The 13,746-nt window shown below is 48.2% G+C and overlaps 3 protein-coding genes across 13 annotated transcripts in view; all 3 read right to left on the bottom strand.

The window, feature by feature from the left end:
* Positions 1-1,996, bottom strand: part of PTPRH (protein tyrosine phosphatase receptor type H) — a 38,661-nt gene extending 36,665 nt beyond the window's left edge. For all 3 annotated transcript variants that reach the window (XM_082196910.1, XM_082196911.1, XM_082196912.1), the window contains exon 1: positions 1,090-1,996. In XM_082196910.1, the coding sequence (XP_082053036.1) occupies positions 1,090-1,140 (51 nt within the window). In that variant the 5' untranslated portion in view covers positions 1,141-1,996. The remainder of the gene's footprint in view (positions 1-1,089) is intronic.
* Positions 1,997-2,409: 413 nt separating this feature from the next.
* Positions 2,410-9,457, bottom strand: TMEM86B (transmembrane protein 86B). Of its 2 annotated transcripts, none has more exons than XM_082197126.1 (3): positions 9,340-9,457; positions 6,190-6,442; positions 2,410-4,095 (listed from the first exon to the last, which is right to left on the bottom strand). In XM_082197126.1, exons 1-3 carry the CDS (start codon positions 9,388-9,390, stop codon positions 3,695-3,697), a joined length of 705 nt encoding a protein of 234 aa, XP_082053252.1. In that variant the 5' UTR covers positions 9,391-9,457; the 3' UTR covers positions 2,410-3,694. The 2 variants fall into 2 exon arrangements, with proteins under 2 accessions (XP_082053252.1, XP_082053253.1); XM_082197127.1 differs by having other exon boundaries at positions 6,190-6,437.
* A 1,626-nt stretch (positions 9,458-11,083) lies between these two features.
* PPP6R1 (protein phosphatase 6 regulatory subunit 1) overlaps positions 11,084-13,746 on the bottom strand; it is a gene marked incomplete at its 3' end in the record, with an annotated part of 49,862 nt that continues 47,199 nt past the window's right edge. For all 8 annotated transcript variants that reach the window (XM_082196924.1, XM_082196919.1, XM_082196918.1 and 5 more), the window contains one exon: positions 11,084-13,741. In XM_082196924.1, the coding sequence (XP_082053050.1) occupies positions 13,738-13,741 (4 nt within the window). The remainder of the gene's footprint in view (positions 13,742-13,746) is intronic.

Below are 13,746 nucleotides of genomic sequence, written 5' to 3'. Positions count from 1 at the left end.
GTTAATTTTCCTCTAACATACCCACTCCTCTTTGTGTGCCATCCCCAACTGCCTCCTGCCCCTGCCCTGCCAATATTCAGTTCTGTTCTCAGCTACAGAACAGAAGTTAAAATGTTGAAAGTCTAGGGATAGGGAAGAAATGAGATTCAGTTTGCGTTTAAAGGCACAAACTACCGAATTTGTGCTTTCCAGAACAATACATGAACTGAAACGCAGCCATCCTCCAAAATTCACATCACTGCATTTTTACAATCCAGATCTCCAGCCAAGTAACTGCATTAACAGCATTTACACAATCAAATGTCACATCTAGTTTGGCTCTTAAACTAGCTGCTTCGGTGGCCCCACATTCAAAAACAAGACTAAGAACTAGTGGCTGAGTATTTCCTCCTCCCTCCCAAATGCATTTTCCTTTTGTGCTGTGTCTTGCTGGGTGTGGGCAAGATGATGCCTACGCCAGCTTTAGATTGGGGTAGAGCTATAGCTCAGCTGTACAGCACCTGCTTAGCATGCAAAGGGTCCCGGGTTCAGCATCTGCACTGATAAGGCCACCAGAGAACCCTGTCTGAAACCTTAGAAAGGTGCTGTTATCTGGTGTGCACACTACTTAGATGAACAATGGTCTGACCCAGTATAAGGCAGATTCCTGTGTGTGTTTGTTTGTTGCATTAATATCCCACCTTTTCCTCCAAGGAGGAGGTGGTGTATATGGTTATCTTTTTTTTTAAAAAAAGATATTTATTAGCGTATTATTAGTGTATATGGTTATCCCCCTCCTCATTTAGTCTCCACAACAACCCTGAGGCTGAGAGGCAGTGACTGGCTTAGGGCCACCCAGTGAGTTTCACTGCTGAGTGGGAATCTGAATCTGGTCTCCCAGATACTAGCCTTTCGCTCTAACCATTACACCACACTGCTGCAGCCACTTCTGGTATGCAGTGGGTCTATATCCAGGGATCCTTCCTTTACCGGAGAGGCACAACCAACCCTAGGGATGAGGGAACAGCTCTTTATGCCAAAGAAACAGCTGAGTAGGGTGGGTGGGTTTGGGTTTGGGTTTGCTTTTATTTTTATTTTAAATCCACTTACCAGCAGCAAGGGCAGCCAACCTCCTCTTGGGCGTAGCATGCAAGATGCCATCAGCCAACAGGCCCCAGGGTTGAAAACGATCCCCAGCTCCCCCAGAAGGGAGTAAGCATCCCGACACCATGCGCCTTTGGCCACTCTCTTCCTGATCTTCCTTTCTACCTGCTGTGGCACCTGTTCCCTTTTGGCTGGGCAGACGGCTTTGTCCCCTCCTCCTTCCACGCCCGCAACTCAAGAGGAAGTGAATCAGCCAGTGGCAAAACAACCAGCAGCAACCCGCTGGGCAAACAGCTCCCCATTATTTTGCCCAGACTTGAAGAGATTTGGTGGGGGTTTTTTTTGGGGGGGGGGGTTAAAGTCTCTCTCTGTGTGTGTTTCATAGCTTAGTGGCAGAGTATCTGGTTTGCACAGAGAAGACTGCCAATTCAAATCCCTGACATCTTTAGATTCCCTGCCAGAAACCCTGGCGTTCAACAATATCTGGGATGGGATAGCTCAATTGGTAAGAGCACGAGACTCTTCATCTCAAGGTTGTGGGTTCGAGTCCCACGTTGGGCAAAAAGATTCCTCGCATGAGGTTGGACTAGATGACCCCCATGGTTCCTTTCAAGTCTACAGTTCTATGATCTGGAGTACCACAGGCTCCCCTTAAAATAATGTGGATAAATATGTTGGTTTTTAAAAGTAGCCCAGGTTGCTGTTTCAACACCTAAACTGGGGGGTGGGGGGTGGGCTGACCTGTGGCTCTCCAGATGTTGTGGATGGCAACTTCCATCAGACCTAGCCAGCATGGGCAAGCATTGCGGAGGATGGGGGTTGTAGTCCAATAGCATCTGGGTGGCTGCCGGTTAGGCAGACGTGGAGTCTGTTCGCATTAGAGGCCGAAATCACAGCAAGGTCAGTTCCCCCCTGCTGCATTTCAAGCGGCATTTGCATGTTATTGCTCACATCAGAGAAGGGGCAGAGGTGTCTTCATCCTCCACACGTGACCTTTTTGGTTTCCCTGCCCCACAACCGCACAACCCCCATAACTTGTATTCATGAAGCTAGCATGATAGAAGAAGAAGAAGATGAAGAGTTTGGATTTGATATCCCGCTTTATCTCTACCCTGAGGAGTCTCAAAGCGGCTAACATTCTCCTTTCCCTTCCTCCCCCACAACAAACACTCTGTGAGGTGAGTGGGGCTGAGAGACTTCAGAGAAGTGTGACTGGCCCAAGGTCACCCAGCAGCTGCATGTGGAGGAGCGGGGACGTGAACCCGGTTCCCCAGATTGCAAGACTACTGCTCTTAACCACTACACCACATTGGCTCTCCCTGATAGGGTACATTCACTGCTTACTCCAAATCCAGTTTTGTAGCGGAATTGAAACTGGTTTGAAGGAGGAAATATGCATCAGACAGCAGTATTTATTTTAATAAAGTACAGGATCAATATGGCGAACGTCATGTGAATATGACTTCAAAATCTAGCAGTAGGAACTCACTGGATGCAGAGTAAAAGGTCATGTGAACATACCCCTGATCTACATTGAGACACAGTAGGTAGGGCAATGCCTTTATTAGAATCGTCTGAAAGAGTGAGGAAGCTTCTGTGTTTTCAATAACTCTTCTTCACACTAAAAAAGAGGCCGCAGGGTGTTGGTGGAGAAGCAAAGCTGGACAGAGAAGTCTTCAGTATGGCTTTCAGAATCATGACAAGCTCTGTCCGTTTCCCTTAACCTTCCCCCAACTTGTTGTTTTGCTCGTCATCTAAAGTGAAGATGAGACAAGAGAACTGAGAAGCTTGCACACTGTTTTGTGACATTCCAGTCAGTCCTAAAAGGTATTATCCTAGTGTGGTTTTTTGGTTGTTGTAAGCCAAGGGTTGTATCTGGGATTAGTTCTACTCAGTACAGACCCATTGAAATTAGCGGACCTAACTGATTTCCATGGGTCTGCGACTTGCCAAATGACACCGCCCCTCATACATGATTTTTGGCCCTGAGAGTAGCAGATTGTGAGATGGAGAGAGCAGGTATTATTTGGGTTCATTTCCCTTTACAGTCGTACCTCGGGTTACAGACGCTTCAGGTTACAGACTCCGCTAACCCAGAAATAGTACCTCAGATAAAGAACTTTAGCTCAGGATGAGAACAAAAATTGCATGCGGCCGGCAAGGCAGCAGCGGGAGGCCCCATTAGCTAAACTGGTACCTCAGGTTAAGAACAGTTTCAGGTTAAGAACGGACCTCCAGAACGAATTAATTTCTTAACCCGAAGTACCACTGTTTCCCCGCCCCCCCGCCACAATCTTGCTTTTGCTTTTCATGCTAAGCTGTCGCTATTGAATGTACTTGTAGATCTGCAAACACCCTGCATTATAGTGTGAAAGCTTATTGCTTTACCGTAAACAAACTACTTTCCACTGCTTTGGAGAAAGTGCATGAAGGGAAGAGATGAGAAAGCAAAATTGATTTGGGGGAAGGGGAGAGACTTGAGCTCCTGAGAGGAAGGACAGAGCCTAGAAAGTTATAGCTGAACTCGGGAGGAGTCAGGCGGTCGGATGCCTGCAGTCCTTTCTCCTGCACACAAAATGGTTGAAACTCGACAGCAGTCCAAGTCCTGCGCTCAGTTCTCCTTCTGAGAAACCTTCCGGGAGGACACAGACACCGCAATCAAAGCCTGGGCTGTGAAGTAGGTGCTCATTATCAGGAAGCGGGCATGAGGCAGCGAGGAGGAGCAGAAGTGATGGAGGGCGACAAACAGGTCGGACACGATGAAGATCACGCTGCCAAGCGAGGTGCTCAGCTGGGCTTCCGTGCGGGACAGAGCACGCCAGCACATGGTGCCGATGATGGTCGCATAGGCTGGCCCGGCGTAGGCAAAGACACCCTCAAGGCAGGGAAAGATGAGGATGACATACGACGTGGCCACCAACCCCAGAACCACCAGGAAGGTGAGGGGCCGAAAGGGGCCCAGGCCAAAGGCTAAGATGTAGGAGACGTGGCACGCGGCAAAAGCAGCCGTCCCTACGAGGAGAGAAAATGGAGAAAAACACACACAGAGAGAAATTCGAATCAGTTTGCACTTAAAGGCTAATCTACCTAGCTCTCATTTTCCGAAACAAATATGCAGACCGAAACACAGCCTTCAAAATTTGCACTTCACAGAATTTTGCAATAAATTCAGTGTGCATAAATACGCCTACACTGGTGGAAACACACACATACAAAAATATACAGTTGTACCTTGGAAGTCAAACGGAATCCATTCCGGAAGTCCATTTGACTTCCAAAATGTTCAAAAACCCAATTGCGGCTTCTGATTGGCTGCAGGAAGCTACTGCAGCCAATCAGAAGCCACGGAAGCCCTGTCGAACATTCGGGTTCCAAACGAATGTTCGCAAACCGGAACACTCACTTCCAGGTTTGAGGTGTTTGGGAGCCAAAACATCCGAGTTCCAGGGCGTTCAACAACCAAGGTACAACTGTATTAGATTCTGGGGAAACCACTTTGCAGAACCCGTAAACAAAGCAGCTGTGTATTAGGAGACATTTGCACTAAAATGATGGGGAGTTTTTGTGAGGACTTAAAAAGAAAAAAAATCACAAACCAACATAGAAATGGGGAACTGGATTTACAATTGGAAAAACGAGAAACAAAGGCCTTACCTACATTTTACGACTAAGGGGCAATTCCCTGAATAGAGGGATTGTCATTTAAACCAGCCTGGGAATTATAGCTCTGGGAGGGGAATAGGGGTCTCCTAGCAACTCTCAGGACCTTTAACAAACGAAGCCATGACCACCTGAAGTGGCATGAGACTGCTTTAAATGGCCAAGGCAGGCCCTGTGGCATACACAGTCTTGCTGCTACCTCTCCTGGCCCTGGCATGGGGCAGCCCATTGGCCAGATGAAAGCAAGTAAGAGACTCAGCCCCATCATGTCATCCACGACCGACTCCACCCTTCACATTAATCCTTAGATTTTACTAAGATCTGATGCACCCGTTTATCTAGGTTGCGAATTAGATTTTGACATCCGTTGGATGGATGTTGCCATCAGCCAGCGCAGGTCCCAGAGGAAAAAATATCCCCAGATCTTTCCAATGGGGATGTTCTTCCTGATCTTTCTAGGAAATTATCCCGTCAGTCATTATATGTGTATTGCTGGTGCCCCCATGTGGTGAGAGATAGTATTTGTGGATGGATGAATTCAGATTTGCAGACTGGACAAGTCTCATTTTAAATCAATCAATCAATCCTGCCCATCTGGCTCGGTTTCCCCAGCCACTCTGGGCAGCTTACAGCATATCTAAAAGCATAATTAAAAACATCAAGCATTTGCACACATCTGCTGTGGCTAACATACGAAGTGCTGATAAACATTCATTTTTTTCGTCTTATTTGGGCCCTCTTTTACTAGGTTGCCTAGATTCCTGCTGGTGTTGTTTTGGGCACTTTTTTGCTGCATTTAGCTGCTTTGTTTTTATTTGTTTGTTTGTTTGTTTGTTTGATTGATATTCCGCCCTATACCCGGAGGTCTCAGGGCGGTTCACAGAACAAAATCAGAATATAAAAACCACAAAATATATAATCAAAATAAAAACAGCAACTTAATAACTCCTCCCTCCAAAAACAAAAAACAAACCAAAACAAAAAACAAAGGGCATAGGTCATCAATCAAAGCAAAGGCATGATTAAAAAGGAAGGTTTTTGCCTGGCACCTAAAGGTGTATAATGAAGGTGCCAGGGGAACTTCCCTAGGGAGGGCATTCCACAGAGGGGGAGCCACTGCAGAGAAGGCTCTTTCTCGTGTTGCCACCATTTGGACCTCTTGAGGTGGAGGCACCTGAAGAAAGGCCTCAGAAGATGATCTCCGGGTCCGGGTAGGTTCATATGGAAAGAAGTGGTCCTTGAGGTACTGCGGTCCTGAGATGTTTAAGGCTTTATAGGTCAAAACTGGCACTTACATATATAACTGCATTTCTATCCCATCTTTTCTGCAGGGAGCTCAAGGCAGTGGACATGGTTCTCCCCCTCCTCACTGAATCCCCACAGCGCAAACCTCGTAAAGTGCAAACTGGTGGTTAACAGAATACAGCAGGGCTCCTCCCCACATACCTGGAAGGAAAAGTTCTGACCACACCAAACAGATGTCCCCTACCGCTGAGAACAGCAGGCCTCGGAAAATGTGGCGGGCATATGGTGTGAAAACAGCCATACTGTAGGCGTGGGAAGCCACGAAGAACGCCAAGGAAAGGACGGGGAGGCATTTGACGATGGCGCTCTGCACACTGTTCTCAGGAAGCCAGAGGATGAAGTACGATGTGCAGGAGATGGCGAAAGGCAGCAGCTTATACAGCAAACTCCTTTTCTAAGGATGCGACATGAAAAGAGAGTTCTTCAGTGATTCCCCCCTCCGTTTAGCCCCCCCCCAATCTCACAGGGCTTTTTCTGTGGTGGCCCCTTCCTTGTGGAATCCTGCCTCCTCTGCAGGGTGTGTTTTGTTCCTCCACTGGTTGTTTTCCAAAGCTCCTTACAGACTTGACTATTCCAATCTGCTTTCAGCTGAATAGCGTTGGTGGTTTATCATTTTAACTGTGTATTATGTTAGATGGCGGCTGTTTTAAGTTGTTTTTATGCTTTTAACAGTAGGATTCCTCACTCAGGCAATCTGGCCAGACACCACCATTATTATTTCTTAAGGATGCCAGGCTAGCTTCCCCGGGCAGCGGCAGCAATTAACACTGATCAGTCTGTTTTAATAGTGTTGGTTCTTTTCTGTGTCTTTTAATTACTTCTGCTAGTGGGGAGGTGGATGGAGGCAGCGGGCAAGGAGTCTGTTGGAGGCGGGCGCCGTTCACCCTCCTTGAGTGTCTTCCTGGCGCACCCCCACCCCACTCCAGCTGCCCAATCCACCAGGGGGGCAAAACGTTTGCCCTACCCTGGGTGCTGGCAACCCACGCTATGCTGCTGCTTCCAGTTTCCCCATTTGATTTCAAACAGCATTGTGTGTTGTGCTTGGGCTGAACTGACAAGCAGGTTATATCAGGTTTCTTCAACACCTAGTCAAATATCCAAGAACTGTAATATGCAAACACATGAACTTGTACACTCCGAAGCCAAAGTTTGACAGAGAATGCAAATTCCTTGGCCTCACTCTTTCATCGTACAGTGGGGAACAGAAATTGTGGATGCAGCCTTTGCCAACCCCAAAGCTTTTGCTGTTCATTATTTTGATGATTGGCCAAGTAATATAGGTTGCAGTTTCCCAGTACAATAGTTAAAAGGTAAAGGGACCCGTGACCATTTGGTCCAGTCATGGCCGACTCTGGGGTTGCGGTGCTCATCTCGCTGTATTGGCCAAGGGAGCCAGAGTACAGCTTCCGGGTCATGTTGCCAGCATGACTAAGCCGCTTCTGGCGAACCAGAGCAGCACACGGAAACGCCGTTTACCTTCCCACCGGAGTGGTGCCTATTTATCTACTTGCAGTTTGACATGCTTTTGAACTGCTAGGTTGGCAGGAGCAGGGACCGAGCAACGGGAGCTCACCCCATCGCAGGGATTCGAACCACCACCCTTCTGATCGACAAGTGCTAGGTTCTGTGGTTTAACCGACAGCGCCACCCAGTTACCCAGACCAAAAAAGAGAGCTCTGGATCCATTGCAAAGCTTGTTCCCCACCTCCCACCAAGTAAGAGTGTGTGTGTGTGTGTGTGTGTGTGTGTGTGTGTGTGTGTGTGAAAGAAAGAAAGAAAGAAAGAAAGAAAGAAAGAAAGAAAGAAAGAAAGAAAGAAAAGACACTGCTAGTATAAACACCAAAACTAGGATTTAAAATCCTGGGACCCAAATGAGACGCCAGTTTTCTCCCTGCTATTAAACTGGAGTGTTCCAGTTGTCTTGTTGACAGAATTTTATGGACTCTGAACACTCACGATAGCGAAGGTGCCATCTTTAGAACATAAGAGGGGTCCTGCTGGGTCAGATTTCTCTAGTCCAGCATCCTGTGTTCACAGTGGTCAGCCATACACCTCTGAGAAGTCCACAAGCAGGACATGAGTGCAACAGCACTCCTTGGTCCATGATCCCCAGCAACTTGTATTTGCAGGCATACAAGCCTCGACACTGGAGGTAACCGGCAACCTTCATAATATTAGTCGCCCTTGAGTCTTATTTTCCATGAATTTGCTTCATCGCCTTTTAAAGCTGTCCGCTTTGGTGGCGATCACTACATCATGTGGAAGCAAACTCCATAGTTTACCTATGCAATGAATTCTATAGTTTACTTATGCACTGTCCTGAGATCTCCCACGGTTCAGCTTCATGGAATGGGCCCCGGCTTCTTTTGCACACAGGAGGGCTTTGGAAGAAACTTTCCACTTGCTCCACCCAACCACCCTCTCCATCCTTTTAGTGATCCAAAGGGGAGATGAATGGAAGGACTCCTGGCCCAGGAGGAGCTGGCAGAGCTGGGAGTGGGGCTTCACTCGAATATCTGGATTACTTAAGGACTTGGACATTGGAGGAAACCTGGGTTCAAAGGTAGGGTTTTAGTGCACCAGGGAGTTTTGTGCAGAGTTTGTTTTAATAGGAAGCAACGCAAAGGGAGCCAGGATTCCCGTGTTCTCCATGAAGGAGAGGCGTGCAGCAAAAGAAAGCAAAAATCCAGGCGTCTTATTTGAGGCATCAACAGGTTTATCAAAGGAAGACATTTCCTTAAGCTGCTTCTGACAGTTAGTGGGTTGGGCTTAGTAGTTCCCAAACTTTTTGAGACCAGCACCCCCTTGGTTCCATAAACTCACCCCCAGTGACCCCTGACCTTTATAAAAAGCATTATTCAGGATCTTCGCATGATGATGACACAATGAAATTCAAAACAGTAACAATTAATTGCACATTTGTTTAAAATCCAATAAAAGCTATCTAGCTGACTTCGGCAAAAAGGATGAACTTGATCCAGTGATATGAAAAAAGTCATTTACAACTCCAGTACCCCCCACCCCCAGAAATCCCACTGCCCACCAGGGAGCCAGATCTAGCTCACTGATCTATCTCAGCATTGTCCACCCTGACAGCAGCTCTATCCAGGCAAGGTTGTTCCCCAGCCCAGCAGACAATGCCAAGAATTGAACCTTGGCTCGTCGACAAGCAAAGCACTGAGCTATGGACCCCTCCCCAGGTCAAGAAATCTCCCAGGGAGCCCCATCTCCCACCAGTGCCTCTCCTGTCTCCTTCCAACCACCCTTTGTAGCAGATATACAGACTCTTACGTTGGCCGCTGCCTTTTTCCTGTAGTGGGCATCTAGCTCCAGGATATCCATGGCCACTCCTAGCACTGGCGGTTAACAGAAGCTGCCTGATCTTGAAGCGGGTGCCAGTTATGCTTGCACCTTGCAGCAAAGTGGACTTTCAACTCCCTCAGGGTACAAGGGGCCAACTGATAAGACCTCTCACACTGTCTCTGCTTGGTACCAGAGTAGTAGTAATAATAATAATAATAATAATTTTATTATTTATACCCCGCCCATCTGGCTGGGTTTCCCCAGCCACTCTGGGCGGCTTACAACAAAATATAAAAAATACAGTAAAACATCAGACATTAAAAACTTACCTAAACAGAGAATAATAATAAAGGCTTTGCCCCACCCCTGCTCTAGACCCTCAAGTTCTGTTTAAAAGAAACCATTACCAAGCACAAGCTGATCAATACTCCCCTGCTCACATAGGCAGGCTAGGAGGAACAAAAGGATTGGCAGCATCTTTCTTCTCCTTAGTGCTCTGAAGGGCTGAAGCCATTTATTAAATAGTTGGTGTGAGGGGCTGCAGAGGTGGGTCATGAAAGATCCTGGCTAATCACATGTGCACACAGGGCCATCTTACCCATAGGCGCTAGGGGTGCGGGGCACCCGGGCGCCAGGCTCTCAGGGGCGCCAGGCTGAGAGTCCGGGGAAGAACCCGCCTGTCTGTTGGAGCACCATGGTGGGTTCTTCTGCTGTGGGTGGCTCTGTGCTGTGAGTTCATAGAATCATAGAGTTGGAAGAGACCACAAGGGCCATCGAGTCCAACCCCCTCCAAGCAGGAAACACCATCAGAGCACTCCTGACATATGGTTGTCAAGCCTCTGCTTAAAGACCTCCAAAGTAGGAGACTCCACCACACTCCTTGGCAGCAAATTCCACTGTCGAACAGCTCTTACTGTCAGGAAGTTCTTCCTAATGTTTAGGTGGAATCTTCTTTCTTGTAGTTTGGATCCATTGCTCCGTGTCCGCTTCTCTGGAGCAGCAGAAAACAACCTTTCCCCCTCCTCTATGTGACATCCTTTTATATATTTGAACATGGCTATCATATCACCCCTTAACCTCCTCTTCTCCAGGCTAAACATGCCCAGCTCCCTTAGCCGTTCCTCATAAGGCATCGTTTCCAGGCCTTTGAGCATTTTGGTTGCCCTCCTCTGGACACGTTCCAGTTTGTCAGTGTCCTTCTTGAACTGTGGTGCCCAGAACTGGACACACTACTCCAGGTGAGGTCTGACCAGAGCAGAATACAGTGGCACTATTACTTCCCTTGATCTAGATGCTATACTCCTATTGATGCAGCCCAGAATTGCATTGGCTTTTTTAGCTGCCGCGTCACACTGTTGGCTCATGTCAAGTTTGTGGTCAACCAAGACTCCTAGATCCTTTTCGGGTGTGACTGAGCCAGCGAGATGCTGAGGCAGCCTCCTGGGCCAGTCAGCATCTCTGAGCCTAACCGACCTCCCAAGATTGTTGTGAGAATGAAATGAGGAGGAGTCCCACGGACACCACTTTGAGCACCTTGGAAGAAAAAGGTGGTGATAAGTAAAATAACTCCTTCCAAGGTGGCTTCCTATATTGATAGTATAGTCCATTCTGTAACATCAGGACTCTTAACACTGGTGTTTTTTTGGGGGCGGGCGGGCGGTGTGACACACGGAGCGGGAGGAGGCAGCTAAGGAACTATTGTTTCGTAGAAAAACGCAGAGAGCCAAGTCCATTACGGCCATAGAATCTCTTTATTCAAATAGAACACACACATACACACACACAGGGAAAAAGAAAAAAAGAAATTACTGACATGGCATGAACATGGCGTGACGCAGACAACGCGAAAGGCCACCTCTGTCCTTTGTGGTTTAAGAGCTTCAAGAAATATTGCCACTTATATGGGGGTGGGAGAAAAAGGAAAGGGAGAGATGGGGAAGGGGTACAAGTTTACTGACCACCTGGAAGTAAAGAGGTGGGGTGAAGGGTGCTTAGTGCTTGCGCAAGGGAAAGGTCCCTCCACCGTGACTTCGCTTCCTACCACGCTCAATGTCCCGAATAAGACCTCTACAAACCTTGATATTAGATCTTCTTGCCACCTCCACACATACACCAAGCCCCACGGGCACTGGCGTTACGTACCCTTCCAAATCTCAAGGTGTTCTTGGCTGAACTTTTTTGCAATGCTCTTGTCCCAATTCTGTAGTCAGAGGCAAGGGTGAGGCAGTGAGATTTCATTTTCCTTTAAACACTATAAAAAGGAGCTACAGAAAAGTCCAAAGCACGTCAACAGCTGGATGGGAGGCCAGAAGAGAGAGGAAAAAAGCAGTAATTCTGAGGCCTTTGGTGGAAAATCCTGTTTCTAGGAGCCCCAAGAGAAGAGGAGCAGGATTTGGTTGGGGTAAGAATAAGAGCTCCTTGGCCTTCAAGGGAGTGTAACTGGGAAGCAGGGGGGCACTTCTCTTTGGAACAAGGATTATGGAGAAGGGGATAGGTCCCTAGGGCATTCTACCAGGGTCATTTTGGTCTTTTGTGTTGTTAAGTGCAGGACTTTGAGCCAGAACTCTCAAAGAGGCAGGAGAATTTGGTTTTAAGTAGGTGGAGGGGGGCAGAAAACCCCACCCACACAACCCAAACAGATTCAGGGATGCAGGGGGAATAAACTGGGGGTCTAAAGTTACTTTTCTACAATGTACTTGCTGTAGTTCTGCAAGGTGAATCCCACCGCATAACCCCAGAGAAAGAAACCCTCTCCGTTTCTGAGGACTCCCGAGGGAAAAGATTGCAATATTTGGATCCATATTTGATTGCTGCAGTTAGGAGCAGCGAGGACGTGGGCCAAAATGCAGCCACCAACCCTTTTATCTGTTAATGTGCAGCTGGTGTCTGTCAATCAGCCACAATGAAGCTGAAGGACAAGCCAATATTCATGGACAAACTCCCTGTTGGAGACTGGTGGGGTTTCTGAAATCACAATGGGGCTGCTTAGGGCTAAGGATCATTTCCAAAACCAACTATAGAACACGTGCTGCTGGCATGGGTATCATCTCCCCCCCCCCATGTCTTTTTTCAACAACCACTGCCATGGGAGGGAAGATGCTATGACAAGGTATTGCGCTTCCCCTCCCGACCATGCTGCTGCTTGGATATGCGGGAGAGACTGTGGACTTCCTGTGGAGCTCTTTAATAGTGAGGAAACAAACCAATGCTGGAAGGAAAGTGAGTGGGAAAGGCAAAATCCACTGGGAGGAGGTCCAGCTTAAATCTCAGGGAGCTGGTGGACGTATGCTGACAGCGGGAGAAACAAAATGATGGAAACTTTAGGGTCAATCCAGATTTCACATGGTTGTATGCACACATCTCTCCTAAAAATTCTTTTCACTGAGTACACTGGTTGAAGAACCCTAAATGATGGCGATGTTTGGGGAGGCAGGCAGGGAATGGAAGCAACTATTTTCAGTCAGGAGACAGGGAAGGCTGGCTCTGCCTCCCTCTCCTTGGCCACCCATTGCTTCCTCTTGGATATTAGCTTCAAACAAGCGTCACGAGGGCAGAAATATCACGATTTCATCCCAGCAAGGAAAGGACAGCTCTCACACGACCTCACCCCCCTCATTGCACTTCCTAACCCTACCTTGAGGCAGTGGTCTTCAGAGAAGCCGCTTTAGGCAGCCTCCTGATCCTTCTTTACCCTGTGAGATAATTCTGCCATGCTAATCTGACCTGCCACCCTGTGGGCAAATTTGGAGACAGGGGCTGAGGAGAGAGGAGCTGTGGCAGACTTGTGCTTGCAGGTGTGGCTGTCAGGTAGAGGAAGAGCCCTCAAAACAGTGGCGAGATTGTTGCTTCATGGGGTTTTTTCTCCCCGCCCTGTTCAGTGTTACCCCCCATCAGAAGACCTCTGGTACGATATAAGCATAAAATTTAATTGCATCAAAACAGACAGGTTTTGCTCAGTGCAGCAGTGTGTACGTATGCATACTGGGAGGGCGGGGCGAGGGGGGGTTTCGTAGGGGAAAGAGGCCAAAGGAGGAGAGACGGATCCCCCCCACCCTGCAGAATTCCTGGGGGAGAGGCACTCTTGCTGGGCTGTGCCAACCAACGGGCCAGGAGGAGGAAGATGCTTTTGCGCTTGGGACGCACATCCGTTTCTCTCGCAGGTGCTCGTCGGTACCAGGTCCTGGTTTCTTCAGTGATTGCTCGGGGTGGGATAGGGGGAGAGGCTGGGCTCTTTCGCTGCCCCTTGCTGCTTTCTCTTCTGCCCCCTCCCCCACCTGCCCACAGGGGTGAAGGCACCGGAAGGACTGGGGACAGTCCCTGGCAAAATGGACTTGTTCGAGCAAGCAGCTGTGGGCCTTCCCCAGTGACGAGACCCACGGAGAGGCTTTATCTGGG

This window comes from Podarcis vaucheri, assembly GCF_965113315.1.
Source record: "Podarcis vaucheri genome assembly, chromosome: 13".
NCBI classification, from domain to species: Eukaryota; Metazoa; Chordata; class Lepidosauria; order Squamata; family Lacertidae; genus Podarcis; species Podarcis vaucheri.
Note: the sequence above shows the minus strand (reverse complement) of the source record. Positions and strands in the feature narration are given on the sequence as shown.